At 45.1% G+C, this 26,643-nt stretch overlaps 1 protein-coding gene across 2 annotated transcripts in view; it reads left to right on the forward strand.

Moving 5' to 3' along the window:
- Positions 1-26,643, forward strand: part of katnip (katanin interacting protein) — a 137,396-nt gene that overhangs the window by 15,377 nt on the left and 95,376 nt on the right. For both annotated transcript variants that reach the window (XR_013500642.1, XM_078240013.1), the window contains exons 3-6: positions 4,220-4,311; positions 13,760-13,908; positions 17,998-18,107; positions 20,692-20,823. Coding sequence is in view for 1 of the 2 variants with exons in the window: in XM_078240013.1 (XP_078096139.1) it covers positions 4,220-4,311; positions 13,760-13,908; positions 17,998-18,107; positions 20,692-20,823 (483 nt within the window). In the remaining variant the exon portion in view is untranslated. The remainder of the gene's footprint in view (positions 1-4,219; positions 4,312-13,759; positions 13,909-17,997; positions 18,108-20,691; positions 20,824-26,643) is intronic.

The raw sequence follows: 26,643 nt of genomic DNA on the forward strand, positions 1-26,643 counted from the left end.
AAGTGAAAGGATCTTACTCATCAGATGAAAGAATCATCTCCTGTACTTGCATTGAAAGGTGCTGAGAAAGGGGAACGAATATTGATTCTTTGAATACAGAGGCTGATGGAGTATAAGATGAGTAGAAGGGAAACTGTATTGTGATTCTTGGGGGCGAGGTGGAGTGGAATGAGAGTTAAATGTGGAATAAGTGGGATGGACACAGTCAAGGGTCTGATTAATCAAATGGAGAGGAATCCTCAGTTCAGGAGAAAGGAAGACCTGCCAAAGCAGTAAGGTGGAGTGCCAAAACAGATGTGACTGAGATGGAGAAACTGGGAGAATGGAACAAATTCTTATAGAAAGTGGGGCAGGAGGAAGTATAATCAAGTTAGCTGTGACAGTCAATGAACTTATTGATGGAAAGCCTATCCCCAGTTTACAAAAGCACTGTCCCTCTAATGCTCTTGGACCCGGAATAGCTTTTCCCTATGTACTTAGCTGCACTTTGTGAATTAAGTACTTATTTTTTTATTTCAATTTTCATTCTGTGTTATGATTCCCTCCTGTTCTGTGATGTCTAGCAGCTATGTAATAAAGATAAGAAAACACTGTTAAGTACATCTTTGATGTAAGCATCGCTGTAAAATTCCAGTCTTGGGTTATTTTATAGATTGATTTTTTTTTCTTCCTAGTCATCAAATACATTCTGAGGCATAAATCTGTGAGTTAACATCAAATGTGCATGCAAGTAGCTTTTTGCCTGGAACTATGCTCAGTATTTGTTATGGTACACTGGTCCATGATCCAATGGCAGTATTATTTTGAACATTTAAACATTAGCGTACATTTTTAAATGACTTAAATTAAATGACTTCTCACTATTTTGGCTTCCCATCTTCTAAATGGGAAGAAGATGCCTTTTTTTGTTTGAGGAGTTTCCAGACTCCTTCAGGTAATGTTACATAGTGCGGGATCCAGAAATTTGAAGATGTATGAAGATGTATGATAACAATTGATGCTTTTCCATCATACTTAAATCTACTCTAAACCTGTAAAAGTTTCAAAGATATTGGCATGCTAAACCTAGATTATGAAGGTTTTAGCAGAATTGGAGACCATCTTTACAGACTTCTTTAAACTTCTGTACTATGTGAGTTATGCATGTTTCTGTATAATTAACCTTGACATTCAATACTATAGTACTTCTATATAGATATAAAATGGGTTTCATTCAAATCCTGTTGGTTGTGCTCTTTTGATTGTCCATATAAGTAAGTTTAAAGATAAATATTCAGTTTTATTTTCTATTACACTTTCTATTCAACCTAAGAATGAGGGGCAGCACGGTGACACAGTGGTTAGCACTGCTGTCTCACAGTGCCAGGGACCCGGGTTTGATACCTGGCTTGGATTACTATCTGTGTGGAGTCTGCACATTCTCCCTGTGGCTGCGCGTGTTTCCTCTGGGTGCTCTGGTTTCCTCCCACAATCCGAAAGATGTGCTGTTTAGGTGCATTGGCCATCCTAAATTCTCCCTTAGTGTACCTGAACAGGCGCCGGAGTGTGGCGACTAAGGGATTTTCACAGTAACTCCATTGCAGTGTTAATGTAAGCCTACTTGTGATGAATAAATAAACTTTAAAAGCAATATTTAAGTGCTTTTCCTGGATGTTGTAGACATCTTACACATGCTTCTTAGTTTAGTTTATGCAAAAGGTGTGTGCCACATGATGGAGGTTTAGCCTCCATCTGCATGATTAGCAGGGCTACATCAAGCCCAAATGAGCCTCGCTCTTTGAAAGGTGACTGACATATTTCCCACCTTATGAACCATTTCCAGGCTGCGTTTGTGATTCACACCAGGGATTTCACTTTCTGCGAGTGGGCCGATACAATATTATTCATACAGTCTACCACTGTTTTAAAGTGAAAGATGTCTTAAGTGCAGCTGGTGCCTTAGAACAAATTTTTGGACAGACATCCTAAATTAAGTTCTGAGTTGCAAACTGAAATCTGGTACTGGGGAGTAGATTAAACAGAGCCTTGTTATGATTGATGCTTTCCAAAATGTTCTGTTCATTTGTCAATTATTGTTATTAAAAATCTCATGACAAATATATCAGGGGATTGCTTTTTTCATTGCAAATGTTGTGGAAATGATGTTGAGAAGCATAAAAATGTAAGGGTTTATTCCATCTTGCATTATTCATCACCTTTTACTGTTTTCTACAAATTAATATATTTATTGGCAGCTGAACTCTCCTGGGAAACCCTTGCACCATTCTTGGTAATTCTTATGCATTTGACAAGTGTTTTTATTCTCCACAATGCCACAGTGTTTGACCAATGAATAGACAACATTAAATAAAATCACCCAGCGTGGGACTCAAAATCATGACCCTGGGTTTAAGAGCGCCATTAAATGCCAACTGAGCCAGTCGGGAACTGCCTGCAGAAAGCCTTTCCAACTTGCTTCAGAAGACCTGTGATCACTATTTCTAGTTTGTACATCAGCAGTTTGCAGCCAGCCTGCATCATTGATGCTTTGCCACCAACTGAAAAGATGTCAGGATAATTTGCACATGTGCTGCCAGCCACAGTGCAGGCCAGGTACCTGTGCAGCCATTCTTCTGATTGGCAGTAAGCATTGGTGTTCATTATGAACAAGTTCTAGGAGCTTATGATCTTCTCTATAAAGATCGAGATCATCTATTCACCTGCCTTTTATATCCTTTCCAGTAGATCATTAAATCTAACTTTCCATCTTAACTTGCTCTCAGCCTAAATTGCTCTGTGTTTTTTTCCTCTTTTTCACTGATACTGAGTTCATTTCCTCCGCGAAACCAACTTCCAGCTTTCTTGATCCCCATTCCTCTGAGCTGTTGACAACTTTGTCAGGTCCCTATGCTAACTGGCATTATAAATTGTTCACTCGCCTCACCACCGTCTCCTTTTTCACAAATGAAATCATCACCTCCTGTCTTCAAAGAAAGCTAACCCTGCCACCTCCCCCCCCCCCTCATCCCCACCTGCTATCTCTAATTTGTCCTTGCTCTCCAAAATCTTGACTGTCTTGTAATCGCTCAACCCATTTTCCTGACGCTGTTTGGATCTCTGCAATCAGTTGTCCATTGCACTGCAGTGATCTAACCAAAATCTCAAATGATATTCTTCAAGCCTGTAACTCTGGTACATTGTTCTGTTTTGTCCTCTCTTATGGCTATGTGAATGCAAATTCCTGAAAACTTGAGCATGATCCCAGGACTGTTTGAGAACTGCTGAGAACGGCATCCATCAAAAACGATTTGACAAGTCTTTAAAGTTAACTATTTGGTTTAAACTCCGAGAATCCCTACAGTGCAGAAGGAGGCCTTTCGAGCCCGCACTGACAACAATCCCACCCAGGCCCTATTCCCTGTAACCCCACTACCCTGCTAATCCCCCTGACTCTAAGAAATTTAGCATGGCCAATCCACCCAACCTACACATCTTTGGAATGTGGGAGGAAACTGGAGCACCTGGAGGAAACCCATGCAGACACGGGGAGAACGTGCAAATTTCACACGGACTGTCACCCAAGCCGGAAATCGAACCCAGGACCCTGGCGCTGTGAAGCAGCAGTGCTAACCACTGTGCCACCATGCTGCCCAACTATGAAAGGTATATTTATTCTGGCCAACGCTCTGCATTCAGTCCCACTAGAACCTCACAATTCTAGATAAGCTGTTTCGTGCTTGCTGAGTCCAGTGGCTGGAGTGTGAATATCTCAAGCACACAGGCCAGCACAGTTCTTGCTGCTAGTTAAAGAAAGATGTATCCTCCAACTGGTTGTACCTCAATAAATATATAACTGAAGCTCCATTTGAACCCCTCTCAACCTGAACAATTTTTCTTTGGAAATACGTAAACATTGAGCATGCTTGGATTACAATGCTGAGGCTCACTCAAAACAGTCTGCTCCGAAAAATAGCTGCCTGAGAAAAGAACAAAATCCAGTCATTACCTATCTGCAGACTAGGGACCCATCATCAACAAAAGCCACTATTAAGATTTCTTCCATTCTTTATATAGTTAAAATCTCTTTGCAAATGCAATCATATCACTAAAGCTTAATGTATCAAAGTGCTCCTTAAATAAGCAGCATTTGATCGAAATGTGCAATGGCTTCTGACATTTTTGACAGCAGAAGAAAATGTATCACCAAATCTGTTGCTGAAATAACTCTTTTATTTTGTAGGTAGTTGGTGTGAACAAAGCTGACCAAAGTGTTTTAATGGACTTTGATGAAAAACATGATCAATATCTAATACTGCTTCAATACAGGAACAGGTAATGTTGCTTTTTATTCTTCCTGACATCTTTGTCCTTGTATGCATTTGGATATTTGAGTGCATTTGATATCTAAAGTGTTAAATACTGAATATGACATTTGCTCAGATCAGGATATTTTTAAATGGAGAAACTTGATATTGTTATGACTTTACTATTACTATAAACATTGTTATCACTAATTTCACCGTTCACTATAAATGCTATTTGATCATACTCATGGGGAGGCGATGGCCTAGTAGTGTTATCACCAGACTATTAATCCAGAAAATCAGCTAATGTCATGGGGCAGCATGGTGGCACAGTGGTTAGCACTACTGCCTCACAGCGTCAGGGACCCGGGTTCAATTCCAGCCCTTGGGTCACTGTCTGTGTGGAGTTTGCACGTTCTCCCCATGTCTGCGTGGGTTTCCTCCGGGTGCTCTGGTTTCCTTCCACAGTCCAAAGATGTGCGGGTTAGGTTGATTGGCCATGCTAAATTGTTCCTTAGTGTCAGGGGGTTAGTAGGGTAAATAAGTAGGGTTATGGGGATAGGGCCAGGTGGGATTGTGGTCGGGCAGACACGATGGGTTGAATGGCCGCCTCCTGCACTGTAGGAATTCTATGATGCTTGTTGCATTTTCTTGCAACATGTCTTCTTTATAATATTTGGTTGTATTGATTGTAAATACAGGTAAAACCAGTTTTTGCGTAGTACCATTTTACCGGAGATGCCAGTTTGAAGGAATGAAAGTGATTGATTTGATTTATTATTGTCACATGTAATGGGATACCGTGAAAAGTATTGTTTCTTGTGCGCTGGTGGTGAACCATCGTTGGTTCCCACTAGATAGTACTGAGCCAGGGTCTGGCCAGTACTACATGTATGTATATATGTTGCTGTTGGGGTTAGGGATGGGTTGTTCTACTTGTTGCTGTTGGGGTTAGGGTTGGGCTGTTACACCTTGTATTATAGTTATTGTGGTACATCCCAGTCGGGCTCCGCCTCCTGGGAGAGGTATAAAGGTCTCTGCTCTGTCTGGGACCCCTCAGTCTGGGATCGTGTATATAATTAGTAGCTGCCTTGTTACAGCAAATAAAAGCCTTTATTTCCTGAGCATCAAGCCTCGTGTGTGATAACGCGCATCAATTTTATTTGCTGTAAATAAACCCTCGTCGAGAAAAAAAAAGAGAGTATGGAGCAGATACTGAAGCCTGAACGCCTTACACTAGATCCACGTGCAGTGGGCGCCTCTAACACCTTCGACCACTGGTTGAAATGTTTTGAGGACTACCTGGCAGCCTCCGCAGCGGTCACCACAGATGATGACAGACTCCGGGTCCTCCATGCGAGGGTAAGCGACACTGTCTACCTCGCGATCCGTGCGGCCACCGACTACACAAAGGCCCTCGAGCTTCTGAAGAAGCGTTATATCAAACCGCCCAATGAAATACACGCTCGTTACCTCTTAGCCACTCGACGACGGCAGTCTGGCGAAACGATTGAGGAATACGCGAACGAGCTCCTACAGCTAGTCAGGGGCTGTAACTGCAAAGCAGTGTCGGCGGAGCAGAATATGAACGACCTCGCTCGAGATGCGTTTGTGGCGGGAGTCGGATCATCGTACATCCGACTCAAGCTACTGGAGAAAGGTAACCTTGACCTCACCCAGGCAATAGAACTAGCGGAGATGCTGGAGACGGCCTCCAAAAGCCTAGTATTGTATCCTGAAGACAACGTGGCAGGAGCAGTCGCCAATCCCTCCTCGTCCCTCGGGTTCGAAATGCTGCGTAATGGCGTGCTCCCACTCGGGCCAAACGACGGCAGCGGCTACGGGCGGCCCGCGGTGTTACTTCTGTGGGGGAGCGAAGCATACTCGGTAACGGTGTCCCGCTAAAGCTGTGTTGTGCTCCGCCTGCGGTAAGAAGGGGCACTATTCGAAAGTGTGCCGCTCTAAATCTGCTTCTCGGAACAGCAGTGCGGCCTGCGATTCCTCAGCGCCCGGTTCTTTGTCGTCGACATCGTCGAGGGTTTCGTCCACGTGCGAGGCCAGGACGACGCCATTACGGTCGACGGAGTCGGAGATGTGTGACCACCAGGGGTCGCTGAGTTTGGCGCCATCACCCACGTGCGACCTATGGGAGCGGCCATGTTGGTCGGCACCGACCGCGAACGACCAGCAGGGGTCATCCTCGTCAATCTCAGCTGCCTGCAGTGGCGCTCATGAACCAATGGTGGCGTCGATCATCCTGGACCAGGCCAAGCCTCATAGACTTGACAAGTCTATGATGGACATTCAGGTAAACGACCACTTGATTTATTGTCTGTTTGACAGCGGGAGCACTGAGAGTTTTATCCACCCAGACGCTGTGAAGCGGTGTGGACTCCGGATTCAACCTGTCAAACAGACAATTTCTATGGCATCAAGGTCCCGGTCTGTCACCGTGCTAGGGAGTTGCGTGGTAACTTTAACGGTGCAAGGCACAGTTTACGAGCGTTTCAAGCTCCTAGTGTTGCCGCACCTTTGCGCGCCAATACTCCTCGGACTAAATTTCATGGTCCACTTGAAGAGTGTAACCCTACAGTACGGTGGGCCACTCCCTTCGCTTTCAGTGGGAGAACAGCAGCCTCCAAATTGCCCAACACGCCCCGCCTGTAGCCTCTCGACGCTGAAGATCACCACACCCTCCTTGTTCCAGAATCTTGTGCCAGGCTGCAAGCCCATTGCGACTAAGAGTAGGCATTACAGCGCTGAGGATCGGATCTTCATTCGATCTGAAGTTCAGCGGCTCCTCAAGGAAATGATCATACAACCTAGCACTAGTCCGTGGAGAGCGCAGGTCGTGGTGGTCAAGAGTGGGAACAAACCCCGGATGGTCATTGACTATAGTCAGACCATTAATAGATATACGCAGCTGGATGCGTATCCCCTCCCGCGCATATCTGACATGGTCAATCAGATTGCGCAGTACCGGGTGTTCTCTATCATAGACCTCAAGTCTGCCTACCACCAACTCCCCATTCGCCCAGAGGACCGACAATACACGGCTTTTGAGGCGGATGGTCACTTGTATCACTTTCTCAGGGTTCCCTTTGGTGTCACGAATGGGGTCTCGGTCTTCCAGCGTGCTATGGACCGAATGGTGGACCAGAACGGGCTGCGGGCTACCTTCCCGTACCTGGATAACGTCACCATCTGCGGCCATGACCAGCAGGACCACGACACAAATCTCCTGAATTTCCTACGCACTGCATCTCGCCTGAACCTGACCTACAACAGGGAGAAGTGTGTGTTTCGTACGCGCCGTTTAGCCATCCTCGGATACGTGGTGGAAAATGGGGTCATTGGCCCTGATCCAGACCGTATGCGTCCCCCCTTCGAACTTCCCCTGCCCACTAGTGCAAAAGCACTGAGAAGATGCTTAGGCTTCTTCTCTTCTTATGCACAGTGGGTTCCCAATTACGTGGACAAAGCCCACCCGCTCATCAAGTCCACTTCCTTTCCCCTAACGCCAGAGGCCCGATTGGCCTTTGATAAACTAAAAGCCGACATCGCGAAAGCTACGATGCACGCTGTTAATGAGTCCATCCCCTTTCAGGTGGAGAGCGATGCATCTGATTTCGCCCTGACCGCCACACTTAACCAGGCGGGCAGGCCCGTCGCCTTTTTTTCCCGCACCCTCCAAGGCCCCGAAATTCGGCATTCAGCGGTGGAAAAGGAGGCCCAGGCCATTGTGGAGGCCGTCAGGCACTGGCGCCATTACTTGGCGGGAAAACGGTTCACCCTGATCACGGACCAGCGGTCCGTGGTGTTCATGTTTAATAACACGCTGAGGGGCAAGATCAAGAACGACAAGATCTTGCGGTGGAGAATTGAACTCTCCACCTATGACTATGACATCATGTATCGTCCAGGGAAACTCAATGAGCCCTCGGATGCCCTCTTGCGTGGAACATGCGCCAGTATACAGGAGGACCGTTTGCAGGCTCTCCATAATGACCTATGCCATCCTGGGGTCACTCGGCTCTACCACTTTATAAAAGCCCACAACCTGCCCTACTCGGTGGAGGATGTCAGGTCCATAACAAGAAGCTGTTGGGTCAGCGCGGAATGCAAACCGCACTTTTACCGACCTGACCGGGCACAATTAGTCAAGGCCACTCGTCCCTTCGAGAGACTGAGTGTCGATTTTAAGGGCCCCCTTCCCTCAACAGATCGGAATGTGTACTTCCTCAACATCATTGACGAGTACTCGAGATTCCCTTTTGTTATTCCCTGCTCTGATACATCCGCTGCCACGGTTATCAAGGCATTCCGTGATCTTTTTACCCTGTTCGGGTACCCCAGCTACATTCACAGCGACAGGGGCTCGTCGTTCATGAGCGATGACTTGAGGCAATACCTGCTCTCATACGGGATTGCCTCTAGTAGAACCACGAGCTGCAACCCTAGGGGTAACGGACAGGTGGAACGTGAGAATGCTACAGTCTGGAAGGCTGTCTTACTGGCGTTGAAGTCAAAAAGCCTTCCAGTCTCCCGTTGGCAAGAGGTGCTCCCTGATGCGCTCCATTCCATACGCTCACTCCTGTGTACGGCAACCAATGCTACTCCCCATGAGAGGCTGTTTTCATTCCCTCGGAAGTCTTCCTCTGGGACCTCATTACCGTCTTGGTTGACGTACTCAGGACCTGTCCTCCTGCGGCGACATGTAAGGGCCCGCAAGTCCGACCCGTTGGTCGAACAGGTCCATCTCCTCCACGCCAACCCTCAGTATGCCTATGTGGCATACCCTGACGGGCGAGAGGACACGGTCTCGATCCGAGACCTGGCGCCAGCAGGGGACGTGGAAACCCCTGTCGCTCCCTGTTACAAACCTCATAACTCTTGTTTCCCCTCCGGCGCGGGCAGCATCGGGACCATCACTTAACCCTTTTACTCCCGTGTACAGCTTGCCTGAGTCCAGAGGATGGTCGCCACTTCAGGGCGTGTCGGAACTCCATGGATTACCATCACCTCAGGGTCAACCGGCCCGTGAGTCTGTGGAGGAACAGTTGGACATCGCCTTGGGGAGAACGCCACTGCAAGTGCCTACTCCGGTGTCATCGCCGGTATTGAGGAGGTCACAACGATGGTGCGGTCCCCCTGACCATCTGAACTTATAGACTGATGACAAATTATTCTGTTTTTTGTACCCCGCCGGCCTTTGTCTTCAAAGGAGGGGTGAATGTGGTGATCCATCGTTGGTTCCCACTAGATAGTACTGAGCCAGGGTCTGGCCAGTACTACAAGTATGTATATATGTTGCTGTTGGGGTTAGGGATGGGTTGTTCTACTTGTTGCTGTTGGGGTTAGGGTTGGGCTGTTACACCTTGTATTATAGTTATTGTGGTACATCCCAGTCGGGCTCCGCCTCCTGGGAGAGGTATAAAGGTCTCTGCTCTGTCTGGGACCCCTCAGTCTGGGATCGTGTATATAATTAGTAGCTGCCTTGTTACAGCAAATAAAAGCCTTTATTTCCTGAGCATCAAGCCTCGTGTGTGATAACGCGCATCAGTGCTACACAGACAAAGCATAGTGTTCATAGGGGAGAAGGAAAGGAAAGGGTGCAGAATATAGTGTTACAGTCATAGCTAGAGTGCAGAGATGTAAACTGACAGTTCCGTAATCTGTGACACTGGCTTCTCCCCTCATACATCTGAAATCACTTGAACACACACACAGTCCTCCCTATTAAATCAGCATACCTATTTCCCGTGGCCTTTAATGTTATTAAGATCTTTGTGTATCTTATTATAATTCTAAGGCTGAACTACACAATACCAGCTTTAAGGAAAATCCTTTTTTTAACGTAATAAACTCGGCCCCACCCATTTCATAAAAATAAACTTACCCTTATAGCAGTATTGGTTTTGTCTTGTAAGGGAGGAGTGTGAGACAGCCCCAAAATCAGTTTTTCATGTTTGATTATATTTATCTACTGTACTAGTAACCTAGTATGTTTCACTCTGTCTACCCATTTGACGGTTGATATTTTCAAAAGTAAACAACATGCACTGATATGGGGATCTGGAATAAAAACAGAAAATGCTGGAAGTCACTAAACATCTTTGGAGAAAGAAAGAGAGTAACATAAATTGATATTCTTCAACCTGAAACGTTAACCCTGTTCCTCTCTCTCTACGGATGCTCCCTGACCTGCTGAGTAATTTCCAGTATTTTAGTCTGGCAATGTTGCATAAACTAATCGATCCATATTGGTTTTTATAATTACATTTTTCTCCTTTCCTGGAGGTCTGTTTGACCAAGCCGTGACCTGTGATTCTGACCTGTGATTGTTCACCACATGACCTTCCCCTCTTATTCCCAAACTGACCTTCGTCATTGGAAATTCATTTTCTTTACTACTGAGTGTCTGTAAGCAATTTTGGGTTGATTTTAAAATAAAACCTAGAGTTTCCTCTACATTTTACATTTCTTCACAGGCTATCCATTTGGGTTCCCCTGAGTCAGAATGTCCTAAATTGAGGATGGTTTTCTGTTTTGGGCCTGTGCCGATTAGGAATTGCGTGAAGTTCATCCTTTTCCTGCTCACCCAGTCTTATCAATGTGCCTTCATTTGCAACCTCCAAAGGGTAGCACAGTGGTTCCCACTGCTGCCTCTCAGCGCTAGGGAGCCGGGGTCAATTCCAGTTTAGTGACTGTGTCTATGTGGATTTCCTCCAGGTGCTTCAGTTTCCTCCCGCAGTCCAAAGATGTGCTGGTTAGGTGGATTGGCCATACTATATTGACCCTTAGTGTTCCCAGATGTGTAGGTTAGATGGATCAGCCATGATAAACGTATGGGGTTGCGGGGATAGGATAGGGGAGAGGGCCTGGGTAAGATACTCTGTCAGAGAGTCGGTGCAGACTCGATGGGTCAAATGGCCCATCTGCACTGAAGGGATTTTATGAATCTGCATATAGTGTCCTGTCATACAGGATTCGTAGAATTACATAGAATATATAGCATAGAGAAGTCCAGCATTCGGCACAACTAGTCTGTACTGCTGCCTGCAATGTATCTCCTCATTAGCAGAAATGTGCACTTAAGTTCTAGATATGAATGCTGTCAGCTTTCCAACCTCCAGAAATATATTAATAGAATTTGTAAAAGTGCATTACAAAATGTTTCAAATTGAAAATTATAAATAGAATAAAATTTGATTTGCCTCAGTACAGTGTGTTCCACTCTTGGCTACCTCTGCAGAATTGTAATTATCTTAATTATTTACCATATACATTTTGTGTCAGGCATATAGCCTCAGGACAAACATTTCCAATTGAAAAGTTACAAAGTGCAATAGAATTCAACTTTGTTTCATATAGAATGTTCGTCTCTGAGGTGCTTCTGTGCAATTTCAAGATTATTAGTAGTAACAAAGTATGTTCAGTGTCAGGCATACAGCCCCAAGGCTTCTACCAATTTTCCAGCCACTTAGACCTTGGGCAACCTTATTGTACCTCTGTGGCACCCAAACTTTAGTGCGTCTCTCAGCATATTGTCCTGGACCTAAGAATTCTTAAATTTTTTTGCAAAAATATACTTTATTTGTAAGTATCTGTAAGACAATGACAAACGTTACAAAATGGCCATCACTCAGCAATAATATTCCGGTTTACTAAATAGATCATGTTGCACTCAATGCTTCAATACAGCCAAAGAAACTTTACAGACATTTCAAAATGGACATTACAAAGAGTAATTTAAGTTGTTTACAGAGATCTAGTTGCACCTTTAAGTGCTTCAGTACAATTGTGATAGCTGCTGTATCCACTGTATACATTCAGTGTGAGTTATACAGCCCAATGGGGTTCTATACAATTCCCCTCCCCTCAGTTCACTGTGGTTGAAAGGTCTTGGAGAGCGACCTTCCCATTGAGTCTCTGCAGCGACTGCCCCAAGCTTTAGTGCGTCTCTCAGCGTGTAGTCCTGGGCTTTGGAATGTTCCAGTCTACAACACTCAAACGGGAATGACTCTTTGCACTGGAAGACCCAACAAGTTTCAGGCAGAGCAAAAGAGCATCTTTCACCGAGTTGATGACCCTCCAGCAGCAGTTGATGTGTGCATCCCTGGGGACAGCCCGTAGAGTCCTGCGTCACAGAGCTGCTCAGGATGAACCTCGACAAAAAAACCACCTAATCTCTCTCCAGACGTTCTTTACAAAGGCACATTCCACAAGGAGGTGGACAACAGTCTCTACCCCACCACTGTTATCTTGAGGGCAATGTACAGATAGGGTGAGATTCCAGGAAGGATCTGATGGGAAGAGCCTATCTCGCAAACAACCAAGCTAGGATTTGGTGCTTGTTTGAAAGTTCTGGTGATAAGGCATTCTGTCAAATTACCTTGACTGTCTGCTTGAGGAATCATCTGACAGGAAACACCATCTCCTTTCCCATATAGCCTCTTGGATGTTACGTGCCGACCACTGCCCAATGGACTTGTGGTCAAAGGTGTTTCTCTGCATAACTTTTTCCACAAGGGACAGGTATACAGCATAGTCCAACTACTTAGAATGTTCTGTGGCAGTGTGGCCAGACCCATCCTTGGCAACAACAGAGACAGATAGAATTTCAGCACTTGGTATTTGCATACTGAGTATTCATGCACAGCTTGATGCAGCCACACACAAACGTGGCCAACAGGATTAGGGCGATGTTGGCAATACATGTTTTTTTCCCTCCTTTTTAACTGAGGTTTGTACATCGTGTCTCTTTGAATGCCATTTTTGACCCACAGATGAAGGGGAAAATGGCTCGGGTGATTGTCATAGTGCAGGAGTGTGGAATGGGCTACTGGAAGGCATGCCCTGTCTACATCATTGGTGATGAAATAGTCGAGAGTTTCAAGTTTCTAGGTGTCCAGATCACCAACAACCTGTCCTGGTTCCTCCACACTGTATAGTTAAGAAAGCCCACTAACACCTACTTTTCTTGCCCCTTACCTTAAATCTATACCCTGCGGTCATTGTTCCCTCCTCCAAGGGGAACAGTTTCTTCCTGTCTATGTCCCTCATAATTTTATACATCGCAATCATGTCGCCCCTCAATCTCCTCTGCTCCAAGAAAAACAAGTTACAGGTGGATTTTAATATAATTCATTGTTGAAATAATCAATATAGCATTGCTTATTTATGTTGGAATTGGACCTTCTCTGAATAAAAATGCAGATTTAATTATGGCAATAGGAAAAGTTAAAAAGATTAGATGACTTGGGTATTGACTTGTAACCCATGGCCTGCTAATCTTGTGAATATTTTAGTGGGATATTACTGGCAAACTCATTGTAAAGTTCAGTTCTGTGAAAGGTTTTCAAGCTATAATTATTTCTGGTGCTGATCTATGTATAATGTATAATATATTTATGATTTGCAAGAACCGTTAATTAGTTGAATATATATTAACCAAGGTGTTGTTTTATCTTTAGAATATTGAAAAAATTAAAGGCAAAAGATCCTAAAAAGATTCAGCTGGAGCGTTTAGAGCAAGGATTTTCTATCTATGTAAATGGTGCCAATTCTGAATTAAAGAGGCAATTAAGAGTGGAAGCTACTTCAAGATCAGTACGTACAGCTGGTGAGTAAAATGCATAGAAACTACATAGCAAATAGAAGCAGGAGTCGGCCATTCGGCCCTTCAAGCCTGCTCTCCCCCACCCCCTCCAATATCCCTTGATCCCTTTAGCCCCAAGAGCTATATCTAATTCCTTTTTGAAATCTCACAACATTTTGGCCTCAATTACATTCAGTGGCAGTGAATTCCACACATTCACCACCCTCTGGGTGAAAACATTTCTCCTCACCTCACTTCTTAAAGGTTTAACCCTTATCCTCAAACTATGACTCCTGGTCTGTACTCCCTCACCATTGGAACATTCTTTCTGAATCTACCCTGTCTCATCATTCAACTGGTAATGGCTATAACAGAGGAACAAGCTGTTTTACCCAAGCGAATAAACTATATCCTTTCATTCACTGAGATTGCATTGAAACCAAGCGTGCCGAATGCCTTCTTCAGCACCCTGTCCACCTGTGACTCCACCTGTACCCCTAGATCTCTTTGTTCTGTAACTCTCCCCAGTGCCCTACAGTTAACTGAGTAAGTCCTGCCCTGGTTCGATCTACCAAAATGTACCACCTCACATTTATCTGAATTGAACTCCATCTGCCATTCATCAGCCCACTGGCCCAATTGATCAAGATTCCATTGCAATCCTAGATAACCTTCTTCACGACTACTATGCCACCAATCTCGGTGTCATCTGCAAACATACTAACCTTGCCTCCTATATTCTCATTCAAATCATTAATATAAATGACAAATAACTGTGGACCCAGCACCGATCCCTAAGGCACACTGCTGGTCACAGGCTTTCAGTTTGAAAACCAACCCTCTACAACCACCCTCTGGCTTCTGTCAGCAAGCCAATTTTGTATCCAATTGGCTACCTCACCCTGGATCCTGCGAGATTTAACCTTGTGCAACAACCTAGCATGCGGTATCTTGTCAGAGGCCTTGCTAAAGTCCATGTAGACAACGTCAACTGCACTGCCCTCATCTACGTTCTTGGTTACCCCTTCAAAAAACTCAATCAAATTCGTGAGACATGATTTTCCACTCACAAAGCCATGCTGACTGTCCCTAATGAGTCCTTGCATCTCTAATGCCTGTAGATCCTGTCTCTCAAAATACCTTCTAACAACTTACCTACTACAGACATTAAGTTCACCGGCCTGTAGTTCCCAGGCTTTTCCCTGCAGCTCTTTTTAAACAAAGGCACAACATTTGCCAACCTTCAATCTTCAGGCACCTCACCTGTGACTATCGATGATTCAAATATCTCTGCTCGGGGATCTGCAATTTCCCCCCTAGCCTCCTAGGGATACACTTCATCAGATTCTGAGGATTTATCTACCAAGATGCGCTTTAAGACTTCCAGCACTCCTCCTCTATTATATGTACAATCCTCAAGATATCACTATTTATTTCCCCAAGTTCCCTAACATCCATGCCTTTCTCAACAGTAAATACTGATGAGAAATATTCATTTAGTATCTCACCCATCTCTTGTGGATCCGCACATAAGTGACCTTGTTGATCCTTAAGAGGCCCTATTCTCTCCCAAGTTACTTTTTTGCCCTTTATGTATATGTACAAGCTCTTTGGATTCTCCTTTGCCTTATCTGCCAAAACAATCTCGTATACCCTTTCTGCCCTCCTGATTTCTTTCTTAACTGTACTCCGACACCTCTATACGCATCAAGGGATCCACTTGATCCCAACTGGGTATGCATGTCACGTATCTCCTCTTTCTTGACCCAAGGCCTCAATATCCTGAGTCATCCAGGGTTCCCTATTTCTATCTGCCTTGCCCTTCACTCTAAAATGAACGTGCTTCCCCTGGACCCTGGTTAGCATACATTTGAAAGCCTCCCACTTACTAGCCATCCCTTTGCCTGCCAACAGACTCCCCCAATCAACTTTTGAAAGTTCCTGTCTAATACCATCAAAATTGGCCTTAATTATAATATCCAATCGGTGTCAAGTTTAATTACATCAATAGGCCTTTCCAACGGTCTGGCTTAATGGCCTCTCCCAGCCTAAGACATGAACAATCCCACACTATAGTATCTTTCCCTTTTCTTATCAGAAGGTCAGATGTCTGGAACTTGCTGCTTATTATCCTGACATGCATTTCTCTGCAGTTAAAAGTTGTGCAGGCTTTCGTCTCTTCTAACCCTTTCACTGGACACAGTTATTAATATGGCTGCTCTCCTCCAAAGCTATTAATATGGGTGCTCTCCTCCATAGCTATTAATATGGGTATTAATCCCCCTCAGCCCCTAATCATGCTCTTCCCCACAAGTGGAAACATTTTCTCTTTATCCACTCGATCAATAATTTTTATAATTTTAAATTCCTCAGTTAGGTCAGCTCTCAGACTCTTTATCAAGAGAGAAGGTACCCAGCCTGTTCATTCTTTCCTGATATATATGTCTGTTTATTTCTGGTGTAACCCTTGTAAATTTGTTATGTTATTTTTCCAGTGCTTTTATATTCTTTTCATATTAGCTGACCAGAATGGAACCTATTTGTCAATTCTATCCCTCTAAAAACAAAGCTTAGTGATGAATTTGCTTTTTTAAGGTCTTGCTAATTTTAACGCAACATTTAGTGACCAATGTAATTGTACTCATCCCTTTATTGCACTACCCCACGAAGACTTGACTTCCCTACTGTTATAATCCAAGGTCAGAAACAGTGTTTTATGAAGTCCGCCTGGATCATAAGTTTTGCAATTTGAATTTGGCTAGGATAAGCGTGAGATGTTTCACTTCGGGTATGATTCAAATGACCCACTAGGAAGCTTTTATCAAACAAAGTTTATTTAAGAATAAAGGTAACATATAGCAGTAACTTTTACCAATTACAAACAAGAAAAAAACAACCGTGATATTGTACAAACCTTAACTCTATAAAATATTCCAACCAAACAAATTTCCCTATAAACATACACCTGCCACAGGTTTAACACAGAAATCAAGGATGCTCACATGGTGCTGGCACTTAGTCCTTTGGTTGGAGAATTGAAACTCTGACTTTCGAGCCTTTTAACTTCCAGCAGACTTAGAGGTAGAGATAATGCCACTGCTGGCCTCTAGTTTTTCCCAGCAATCCACTTCAAGAGACAGAGGCACTCTAGTTGCTAGCTAGCAAACCACCAAGAGCAGAATTTTCACTCCAGGAAGGCAAGAAGACCTGCTTCCAGCGAGCCAGCAGAATTCACAATACCAGAGAGAGAGAGAGACAGAACACTGCTTTTCAGTCTGATGTCCAAACACCACCTAACCCAAAACTGAAAGTAAAACTTAAAAACTGTCCAAAGGCACCTGACCTATCCATCATTCTTTCTCCAATAATTCAGGGTCATAAAAATCCCAGAAGGTACATGAGGCCCAGAGTGAAAATAAACAAAACCCAATTTTAACCCATTGAAGGACGTCTAAACAGGCGGTGCCACAGTGGAAAAACTGCTTACAATCTACGGAGAACATGATTTAAAAAAAAATTCTTCAAGGCACACTAGCGTCACACTACTCTTCGTAACCAATGTTTTACCTCACATTTACCTCTGGAGATTCATTTGCTCCCCTCCACCCCAATTTCCCATTTGATTTCATTTGCAAATTTAGGAAGTATTAATGGATTTAACACCTTTGAAAGTGGATAAAACTCCTGGTCAGCTCAGACAAAGGCTCATACAGACCCAAAGGCCTGGATTCTCCCAAAAAATTCAAATATCCCAACAGGGGAAAAATGGGAGTAAATTCCACTGTTTTCTTTAACATTATTTCCAGAATTAATCTCTGACACTCTGTGCATCACAACCCCCCACCAATCGAAACTGGTTGGAGTTTTTTAAAGAGACTTTTGAAAGCATAATTTTAAAATTCCATTGCAAACCCTTCTTTGGAAGCTTCTTGACTGGGCAGTGGGAGAATGCCATTTAATTCCTGTTTTAAAAGGTCGGCATCTGCAATGTTGTTGTACCTTATCACTTATCCTGCTAAATTGCTGGTTTTATATTTTATGAATGAAACCATAAAGCTTTGTTAATGTTGAGCCCATCATGCATTAAAATTATGTTTGCAAAATTAATTTCAGATTCTGCTGCAAGATCAGCTTTGTATCCTGAAGAGTTACAAGAATTAGATGTAGCAAAACGAAGAACCCAAACTGCACCAGGCAAAGTTCATCGTAAGGGTTGGGTGCAGGTAAAGACAAATTGTAATTAAACCCACAGTGGGAACTGTATAAAACTTTTGCCATCCACGGGGAACTTTAAGGCCAGAGTCTACCTCTCTCATCTGCATTGCTGAAGTTTCATTTTGTGATAATGTGAAGCTCACAAAATTGTCGAGTGGTGTCCTGGTCTGACTGTGGAAAAAGAGCAGTGTGAGACTCCCTCTTTCTCTCTGCCCCCTCGAGACACTACCCCAAACTGCTTTGGTTAGATGGATAATGCTGTCATACTAAATATAAAAAGTGCTTACGAGGCCTTTGGGTCTCTTGGGTACTTCAAACTTAAGCAGAACTTAATTACATTTTGAGATGGAGAGTGCTATCTCTGAACATCAGTACAGTTTACTGGCAGGCAATACCAATAAGTTATTGCCATTTGTGAATGTCTCGGAGTACAGAGGTTATCCTCTTTTCGGCAGTGCCTTGGGATTGAGGGTGACTTGTTTTTGCTCGGTTTGATGGGTTCTGAGACGGTCGGTAACTCCAATAAAGAAACAGCAGACTCTGCCACATGTGGGGCAGGTGCTGCTTGAAGAGTCTGACAAATATGGGCGGCACGGTAGCACAGTGGTTAGCACTGCTGCTTCACAGCTCCAGGGACCTGGGTTCGATTCCCGGCTTGGGTCACTGTCAGTGTGGAGTTTGCACATTCTCCTCGTGTCTGCGTGGGTTTCCTCTGGGTGCTCCGGTTTCCTCCCACAGTCCAAAGATGTGCGGGTTAGGTTGATTGGCCAGGTTAAAAATTGCCCCTTAGAGTCCTGAGATGCGTAGGTTAGAGGGATTAGCGGGTAAATATGTGGGGGTAGGGCCTGGGTGGGACTGTGTTCGGTGCAGACTCGATGGGCCGAATGGCCTCCTTCTGCACTGTAGGGTTTCTATGATTTCTATGAAATGAGGAGTTTAGAGTTTGTGCGCTCTCTCGGATGCCTCGATTTTGCCTCTGTGCCCTGTGGAAGTGTCTCAATGTGTTTGATGCCTTCCCAAATGAACCATCTCCATTTTGCTTGGTGACCAGCCAGGAACTCCAATAAGTCGGCAGGGATGTTTGATATCTTCAGTGATGCTTTGGAGTGTAACTGCAGCATTAGCTTTTGCTAAACTTATAAGTTACTTTAAGATCAGCTTAAAATTCCATTTTTTGGTGGTGTTTTTTCTTCTTGATTTACAGCATAAAAATTAGTTGCAGATTTTCAGGAATTATTGTAATGCTGTTATTATCTGAAATCAGCTGTGATAAGATTTCAGTCATGGGTTTTCATCAAACCAGATTGTGTTTTAAGAAGTACTTAAAGGAGTATGCTGTTTAAGGAAGGTTTAGTTGAGCTATCATGAGAGATTGAGTTTTTATTTGCAATACAAAGGAGCATTAAATCAAATCTCATTTTAGTTGCCTTTTTTAAGATGTGAACAAAACAGACAAAACAAGGCCACTCAGTCGGATCATGAATGGCACTCATGAAGCAGAATACTCGGAGGACTGGAATGTTGCCTTTAAAGTGCCAACATCTTTTTTGAGGGGCAGAAATGACGACTGTGACAGATTTTTTTTGGCAGTGTACATGAAGGGTGGTCGTATTAAGAAATGCCACCCAGAAGGAAAAAGAGGAAAGCTTTAACTCAATTTGTGACCCTCTTTTAAAGTATCCAGTCAAATAAACCTGTCTGACCAGTTGCGAACTTTAGTTCATTTATTTAGTGTCACAAGTAGGTTTACATTAACACAACAATGGGTTACTGTGAAAATCCCCTAGTTGCCATACTCCGGTGCCTGTTTGGGTACACTGAGGGAGAATTTAGCATGGTCAATCCACCTAACCAGCACGTCTTTTGGACTGGGAGGAAACTAGAGCACCCGGAGGAAACCCACGCTGACTCGGGGGGGGGGGGGGGGGGGGGGGAAGAGAGAGAGAGAAAGAGAGAATGTACAGACTCCACACAGGCAGTGACCCAAGTCAGGAATTGAACCAGGGTCTCTGGCGCTTTGAGGCAGCAGTGCTAATCACCGCCACCCTGTTGCCCCACTTAACCTTGTCCACATAATGGTACATGGGCCTAAAGTACTTGGAATTTATTTCTTATTTAGCTTCATACAGAGAAAATTGGACATGAATAAGCTTCAGCACCTTTTGATGTGTGACCCTGATGCCCAATGTCATCAGACATTGCATTATTAGCCCAAATATGTCTGATTAGCTAATGCTTCAGATACATGGGTATTGTCAGTAAATGTTTAAACATTGACTTTTTCTGCCCTTTGTCTCTGTTTTGAGTCTTCAGGATTCAGAAAGGTGCAATTTTAACACAACACCATTGGTGATGTCTCTTGTCAGATAAATATAATTGTATTTCTTCCCCAAACCCAGAGTATAGATTTCGGTAAGGTCAGAACTGCTGAATCCTGACAGATATGGATTGCAGGCTGGTGTACTCAGTGCCACTGAGACTGGAACCTGCAACCAGAAGTATAAAGTGAGGACTCTACCGTTTTATCATCAGATTCTGAATGTGGTAAGGCATATTAAGTTCTGACAAATATAAACTTGCATTTCATTACAGAGTTCAGTCCATATCAAAACCGAGAAAGGAGCACAGTTACACCTTGGTCCACCTGTAGATTATTCGGATGATTTTGAAGCTTATGAAAGTGTGAATATGGAGACAGAGGATATACCATGTAATTGCTCCCAGGTAACTTTAAACAAAACACATGCTAATGCAATGTCTGCCATAATATTTTTAGTAAGAAGTCTCACAACACCAGGTTAAAGTCCAACAGGTTTATTTGGTAGCAAAAGCCACTAGCTTTCAGAGCGCTTGCTGCTCCTTCATCAGGTAAGTGGGAATTCTGTTCACAAACAGGGCATATAAAGACACAAACTCAATTTACAAAATAATGGTTGGAATGCGAATCTTTATAGGTAATCAAGTCTTAAAGGTACAGACAATGTGAGTGGAGAGAGCGTTAAGCACAGGTTAAAGAGATGTGTATTGTCTCCAGACAGGACCGCTAGTGAGATTTTGCAAGTCCAGGCAAGTCGTGGGGGTTACAGATAGTGTGACATGAACCCAAGATCCCAGTTGAGGCTGTCCTCATGTGTGCGGAACTTGGCTATCAGTCTCTGCTCAGCGACTCTGCGCTGTCGTGTGTCGTGAAGACTGCCTTGGAGAACGCTTACCTGAAGATCAGAGGCTGAATGCCCATGACCGCTGAAGTGTTCCCCAACAGCAAGAGAACACTCTTGCCTGGTGATTGTCGAGCGATGTTCATTCATCCGCTGTCGTAGCATCTGCATGGTCTTCCCAATGTAACATGCCTTGGGACATCCTTTCCTGCAGCGTATCAGGTAGACAACGTTGGCTGAGTTGCAAGAGTATGTACCGTGTACCTGGTGGATGGTGTTCTCACGTGAGATGATGGCATCCGTGTCGATGAACCAGCACGTCTTGCAGAGGTTGCTGAGGCAAGGATGTGTGGTGTCGTGGTCACTGTTCTCCTGCGGACAATGGTCTGTTTGAAGTTGTGCGGTTGTTTGAAGGCAAGAAGTGGGGGTGTGGGGATGGCCTTGGCGAGATGTTAATCTTCATCAATGACATGTTGAAGGCTCCGGAGAAGATGTCGTAGCTTCTCCGCTCCGGAGAAGTACTGGACGATGAAGGGTACTCTGTCCGCCGTGTCCCGTGTTTGTCTTCTGAGGAGGTCGGTGCGGTTTTTCACTGTGGCACGTCGGAACTGTCAATCGATGAGTCGAACACCATATCCTGTTCTTATGAGGGCATCTGGAGGTGTCTGTTGCGATCCTCCTCCTCTGAGCAAATCCTGTGTATTCGGAGGGCTTGTCCGTAGGGGATGGCTTCTTTAACGTGTTTAGGGTGGAAGCTGGAGAAGTGGAGCATTGTGAGGTTATCCGTGGGCTTGCAGTACAGTGAAGTGCTGAGGTGACCGTCCTTGATGGAGATGCGTGTGTCCAAGAATGCAACCAATTCCGGAGAGTAGTCCATGGTGAGCCTGATGGTGGGATGGAACTTGTTGATGTCATCATAGAGTTGTTTCAGTGATTGTTCACCATGAGTCCAAAGGAAGAAAATGTCATCGATGTATCTAGTGTATAGCATTGGTTGAAGGTCCTGGACGGTGAAGAGGTCTTGTTCGAACCTGTGCATGAAGATGTTGGCATACTGAGGTATGAATTTGGTCCCCATGGCTGTTCCGTGTGTCTGGATGAAGAACTGGTTGTTGAAGGTGAAGGCATTGTGGTCCAGAATGAAGTGGATGAGTTATAAAATTGCATCTGGAAACTGGCAGTTGTCGGCGTTGAGTACTGAGGCCGTTGCAGCAATGTCATTGTCGTGGGGGATGCTGGTGTAGAGTGCCGAGACATCCATTGTGACGAGGAGTGCTCCTGGTTCAACTGCTCCATGTGTGCTGAGTTTCTGTAGGAAGTCCGTAGTGTCGCGACAAAAGCTGGGGGTTTTTTGTACAATGGGTTTCAGGTTGCCCTCGACATAGCCGGAGAGGTTCTCACACAGGGTCCCATTGTCCGATACGATGGGACGGCCGGGTGTGTTTGCCTTGTGTATCTTCGGGAGGCAGTAGAGATCTCCAACGCGGGGAGTACGTGGGATGAGAGCAAGGAGGGTGCTCTGAAGGTCCGAATCAAAGGTCTTGATCAGTCTGTTGAGTTGACGGGTGTGTTCTTTGGTCGGATCTGCGGGTAACTGTCTGTAGTGTTCCTTGTTGTTCAATTGTCAGTACACTTCTTTGCAGTAATCCGTTCTGTTCGGTATGACAATGTCCCCTCCTTTGTCTGCTGGTTTGATGACAATGTTACGGTTGGTCTTGAGAGTGCGGATGGCGTTGTGTTGTGCTTTGGTGATGTTCGGGGCTGTCTTGTGAGTGCGGCTGATGAATCTAGTGTTGACTCACCGCCTGATGGCTTGGGCATACATGTCAAGTCGAGGGCAGCGGCCTTCCGGAGGAGTCCAATTCGACTCTTTCCTCTTCGGTTGCTGCACCGCGGATCTCTCTGTCGGCTGTTCCAGTTCATTGGCTGTCTCATTGTGTTCGCTGTTGGCCTCTTGGGGTTTGTGGAAGAACTCCTGCAGCCTCATTCGCCTGATGAATTCCTCTGTGTCTGCTGTGAGACTGATGGGGTCTATTTTGGTGGTGGGGCAGAAATTGAGTCCTCGGCTGAGAACTTCGAATTCATCTGGTTGAAGTGTGTAGTCCATGGTGACAATGGACTTCCCTGCAGTGGTACTGTTTTCTACTGTGGTACCGGGGGTGGTTTGGTTGCTGCTGGTGGTGATGCCGAGTTTCTCATGTTTCCTGTTCTTGTTGTGCATGTAGATGGTGTAGTCCCTTTGTCTTGTTTGCTTGGCAGAGTTTCGCAGCTGGTCTGCGTCCTGAGCGCAAGTTGAGAATATGGACTCTATCTTGGTTTCCAGGATGCGGCGTTTGCTGTAGAACTGGTGTATGAGGTGTTTGAGGAGGGTGAGAGAGGTGCGACGGCAAAGTCTCTCAGCATAGTCTGTGTTACAGGTTGACTGAGTGGGTTCGTGATCTGTAGTCCTTTCGGTATCTTGTCTGCTTTCTTGCATCTTTGTAGAAACTTGATCTACGACATCTTCTCCTAATCTTCACGGTGGTCGGTAAGTTGATGGAAAAGGTCCTCGGATAGGATTTACGACCATTTAGAAAGATGCAGCTTAATCCGGGATAGTCAGCATGGATTTGTGAAGGGCAAGTCTTGCCTCACAAATTTGATAGAATTTTTTGAGGAAGTAACTAAGTATGTAGATGAAGGTAGTGTAGTTGATGTCATATACATGGATTTTAGTAAGGCGTTTGATAAAGTCCCCCATGGTCGGCTTATGAAGAAAGTAAGGATGTGTGGGATAGAGGGAAGTTTGGCCGATTGGATAGGTAACTGGCTATCTAACAGAAGACAGAGGGTGGTGGTGGATGGAAAATTTTCGGACTGGAAACCGGTTACCAGCAGAGTGCCACAGGGATCAGTGCTTGGTCCTCTGCTATTTGTAATTTTTATAAATGACTTGGAGGAGGGGGCTGAAGGGTAGATCAGTAAATTTGCTGATGACACCAAGATTGGTGGAGTAGTGGATGAGGTGGAGGGCTGTTGTAGGCTGCAAAGAGATATAGATAGGATGCAGAGCTGGGCTGAAAAATGGCAAATGGAGTTTAACCCTGACAAATGCGAGGTGATTCATTTTGGTAGGACAAATTTAAATGTGGATTACAGGGCCAAAGGTAGGGTTCTGAAGAATGTGGAGGAACAGAGAGATCTTGGGGTTCATATCCATAGATCTCTGAAGGTTGCCACTCAAGTGGATAGAGCCGTGAAGAAGGCCTATAGTGTGTTGGTGTTCATTAACAGGGGGTTTGAGTTTAAGAGCCGTGGGGTTATGCTGCAACTGTACAGGACCTTGGTGAGACCACATTTGGAATATTGTGTGCAGTTCTGGTCACCTCACTATAAGAAGGATGTGGAGACACTGGAAAGAGTGCAAAGGAGATTTACCAGGATGCTGCCTGGTAGGTCTTATGAGGAAAGGTTGAGGGAACTTGGGCTTTTCTCTTTGGAGCGGAGGAGGTTAAGAGGAGACTTGATAGAGGTTTATAAGATGATGAGGGGGATAGATAGAGTGAACGTTCAAAGACTATTTCCTCGGGTGAATGGAGTGGTAACTAGGGGGCATAACTATAGGATTCATGGTGGGAGATATAGGAAGGATGTCCGAGATAGGTTCTTTACGCAGAGAGTGGTTGGGGTGTGGAATGGACTGCCTGCAGTGATAGTGGAGTCAGAAACTTTAGGAACATTTAAGAAGCTATTGGATAGGCACATGGAGTACTTCGGGATGATAGGGAGGAAATAGCTTGATCTGGGTTTCAGACAAAGCTGGGCACAACATCGTGGGCCAAAGGGCCTGTTCTGTGCTGTACTGTTCTATGTTCTAAGCCTTCAACATGTCATTGATGAAGATGAACATCTCGCCAAGGCCATCCCCACACCCCCACTTCTTGCCTTCAAACAACCGCACAACCTCAAACAGACCATTGTCCACAGCAAACTACCCAGCCTTCAGGAGAACAGTGACCACGACACCACACATCCCTGCCTCAGCAACCTCTGCAAGACGTGACAGATCATCGACACGGATGCAATCATCTCACGTGAGAACACCATCCACCAGGTACACAGTACATAGTCTTGCAACTCGGCCAACATTGTTTACCTGATAGACTGCAGGAAAGGATGTCCCGAGGCATGGTACATTGGGGAGACCATACAGATGCTACGACAATGGATGAATGAACACCGCTCGACAATCAGCTGGCAAGAGTGTTCTCTTCCTATTGGGGAAGACTTCAGCGGTCGCGGGCATTCGGCCTCTGATCTTCGGGTAAGCGTTCTCCAAGGCGGCCTTCACGACACACGATAGCGCAGAGTCGCTGAGCAGAGACTGATAGCCAAGTTCCGCACACATGAGGACAGCCTCAACCGGGATCTTGGGTTCATGTCACACTATCTGTAACCCCCACGACTTGCCTGGGCTTGCAAAATCTCACTAGCGATCCTGTCTGGAGACAATACATAGAAATCATAGAAACCCTACAGTGCAGAAGGAGGCCATTCGGCCCATCGAGTCTGCACCGACCACAATCCCACCCAGGCTCTACCCCCACATATTTAACCACTAATCCCTCTAACCTACGCATCCCAGGACTCTTAAGGGGCAATTTTTAACCTGGCCAATCAACCTAACCCGCACATCTTTGGACTGTGGGAGGAAACAGGAGCACCCGGAGGAAACCCACGCAGACACGAGGAGAATGTGCAAACTCTACACCGACAGTGACCCGAGCCGGGAATCGAACCCAGGACCCTGGAGCAGTGAAGCAGCAGTGCTAACCACTGTGCTACCGTGCCGCTCTTTAACCTGTGCTTAATGCTCTCTCCACTCACATTGTCTGTACCTTTAAGACTTGATTACCTGTAAAAACTCGCATTCCAACCATTATTTTGTAAATTGAATTTGTGTCTTTATATGCCCTGTTTGTGAACAGAACTCCCACTTACCTGACGAAGGAGCAGCAAGTGCTCCGAAAGCTAGTGGCTTTTGCTACCAAATAAACCTGTTGGACTTTAACCTGGTGTTGTGAGACTTCTTACTGTGTTTACCCCAATCCAACGCCGGCATCTCCACATCATAATATTTTTAAACAACTTCACTCAGCCAGTGGTGTTTTTTAACTCCTCTACTAGATTGCCTTCCAGAGTGATCACTGGCCCACTGAAAGCTCTCATTGACCCCTCCCTCCCCCCCCGCCCCCCCCTCCCCCCCGTGGGGAGGGAGTTGCAGGTTTCCTTTTCCCTCTGAGCAGTGTTCCCCAATATCACCACTAAATTTCCTGCCTCCAATTTTAAGGTTGCCCCATCCCCGCGCCCCTCTCACAGAGGAAATAGCTTCTCCCAATCGGCACTG

This window comes from Mustelus asterias, chromosome 23 (assembly GCF_964213995.1).
Source record: "Mustelus asterias chromosome 23, sMusAst1.hap1.1, whole genome shotgun sequence".
NCBI classification, from domain to species: Eukaryota; Metazoa; Chordata; class Chondrichthyes; order Carcharhiniformes; family Triakidae; genus Mustelus; species Mustelus asterias.